This window comes from Melozone crissalis, unplaced genomic scaffold (assembly GCF_028551555.1).
Source record: "Melozone crissalis strain CALT ecotype California unplaced genomic scaffold, PUWL_Pcris_2 ptg000079l_1, whole genome shotgun sequence".
NCBI lineage: Eukaryota > Metazoa > Chordata > Aves > Passeriformes > Passerellidae > Melozone > Melozone crissalis.
Genome location: NW_026535856.1, coordinates 4,237,130 through 4,238,939, shown reverse-complemented (window position 1 = coordinate 4,238,939; position 1,810 = coordinate 4,237,130). Strand labels below are relative to the sequence as shown.

The window sequence follows — 1,810 nt, the reverse complement described above, 5'->3', positions numbered from 1 at the left end:
CCAAAGCTCCTGGTGGTGGTGGTGCTGCTCCTGCTGATTATATTGAGGGTGCTCGTGCTGTTCCCATCCCTGTGTCCCCCCCTGTCCCCGTTCCCCAGACCCTTTCCCCAAACCCCCAGCCCACACCCATCCCTTGACCATTGATCCCAACCTTGCTCTGCCTCGGCCCCAGTTCTCACCCACTGACCCAAAACCACAACTCCTGACCCCAAATCTCCTCTTTGTGCCCCAAAACTTGATTCTGAAAGTGGATACTTCTGGTCATGGGTTAAGATTTCAGTCAAGTGTGTGGCCAAGAGTGGAGAATTTGGGGTAGAGTCAGGACAGGGTTGGGAGATGGGGTCAGAAATGGCATCAGGGGCAGAGTTTGCGAGAAGGGTCTGGGGAACTGGTACAGGTGGGGACACAGCCATGGGGATGGGGTCAAAACCATCAACAGCACCTAGAGCATATTTTCCTTCTGGAGCTTTGCCACAGAAATAGCATCCAGAATCCTTGTCCTTGAGGTTGTTCATGGTCAGCGTCACCAAGCTCTGCCCATTGTACCTGGAGATCGCGACCCAGCCCTTGACTGTATCCCCGTAGTAGGTGTCTCCATCGTAGTCAATCCGCACAACCCCTTCCAGCACCTGCCCAGGCCCCTCGCGAACCCAAATAAAACTGGTTTGTCCCAAATCGAACCCGGACCCTCGGCAGAGGAGGCACAGGGACCCCCTGGGGGGCTGGAGGTGCCCCCCGCACTCCGGCAGGGTCACGGCTGCCTGGAGCCCTGCGGGACAAAGGGGAGATGGGGATGTGGCCAAAGCTCAACTCTTGACCTAAATCCTGACTCTTGGCCCCAAACTGGGACCCTTGGAGTTCATCATCCTCCTCTCACAGGCGTCCCACCACTTTTTCAAGTGTGCCATGCCAACGTGGGCCCTCTTGACCAATCAGGTTTCTGTTCCCCATGTCCCCTTAGACAGGGATGATGCCAAAACGCTCAGACAGGGGTGATGCCAAAACCGGCATGGTCAATATAAGCAGCAGCTGCACCAGCATAAGCAGATTTGGCACAGAAATAAACGGCGGAATCCTCGTCCTTGAGGTTGTTCATGGTCAGCGTCACCGAGCTCTGCCCATTGTCCCTGGAGATCCTGAACCGGCCCTTGACCGATGGCGCGTAGTAGGTGTAACCACCAGTGTTGCTGAAGTAGGCAAAGAATTCCAGCCCCTGCCCGGGTCTCTGGCCGATCCATTCCATGTCAAAACTGCCAAAACTGAACCCGGACCCTCGGCAGAGGACGCGCAGGGACCCCCCGGGGGGCTGGAGGTCCCCCCCGCACTCCAGCAGGGTCACGGCCGCCCGGAGCCCTGCGGGACAAAGGTGAGATGGGGATGAGGCCAAAGCTCAACCCTTGACCCAAATCCTGACTCTTGGCCCCAAATTTTGACACCTCTGCCACCACATCCTCATCCTGGCTGCCGTCTTACGTGGGTCCTGCCCCTTTTTTCTGCAAGCCATGCCCCTTTTCTCGTTCTGGACCAATCAGATTTGTCGTTTCCATCATCTGCCCGATGTCCCGCAGGGCTCTGGGCGGCCGTGACCTTGCTGGAGAGCGGGGGGGACCTCCAGCCCCCCGGGGGTTCCCTGCGCCTCCTCTGCCGAGGGTCCGGGTTCAGTTTCAGTGGTTTTAACATGAGCTGGTATCGGCAGAGACCCGGGCAGGGGCTGGAAGCAGTCGCAAGTGTCAGCAACGATGGTGGCCGCACCAGGTACGCGGATTCAGTCAAGGGCCGGGTCACAATCTCCAGGGACAACGGGCAGAGC

At 58.2% G+C, this 1,810-nt stretch overlaps 1 gene segment (V, D, J or C); it reads right to left on the bottom strand.

The window, feature by feature from the left end:
* Nucleotides 1-982: 982 nt before the first annotated feature.
* On the bottom strand, nucleotides 983-1,345 carry LOC128946256 (immunoglobulin heavy variable 3-48-like; the record flags this gene model as incomplete). The annotated part of the segment is given in 1 exon segment: nucleotides 983-1,345. A coding segment is annotated over 1 exon segment (363 nt), but the record flags the coding sequence as incomplete, so codon positions are not given.
* Between the last annotated feature and the right edge of the window lie 465 nt (nucleotides 1,346-1,810).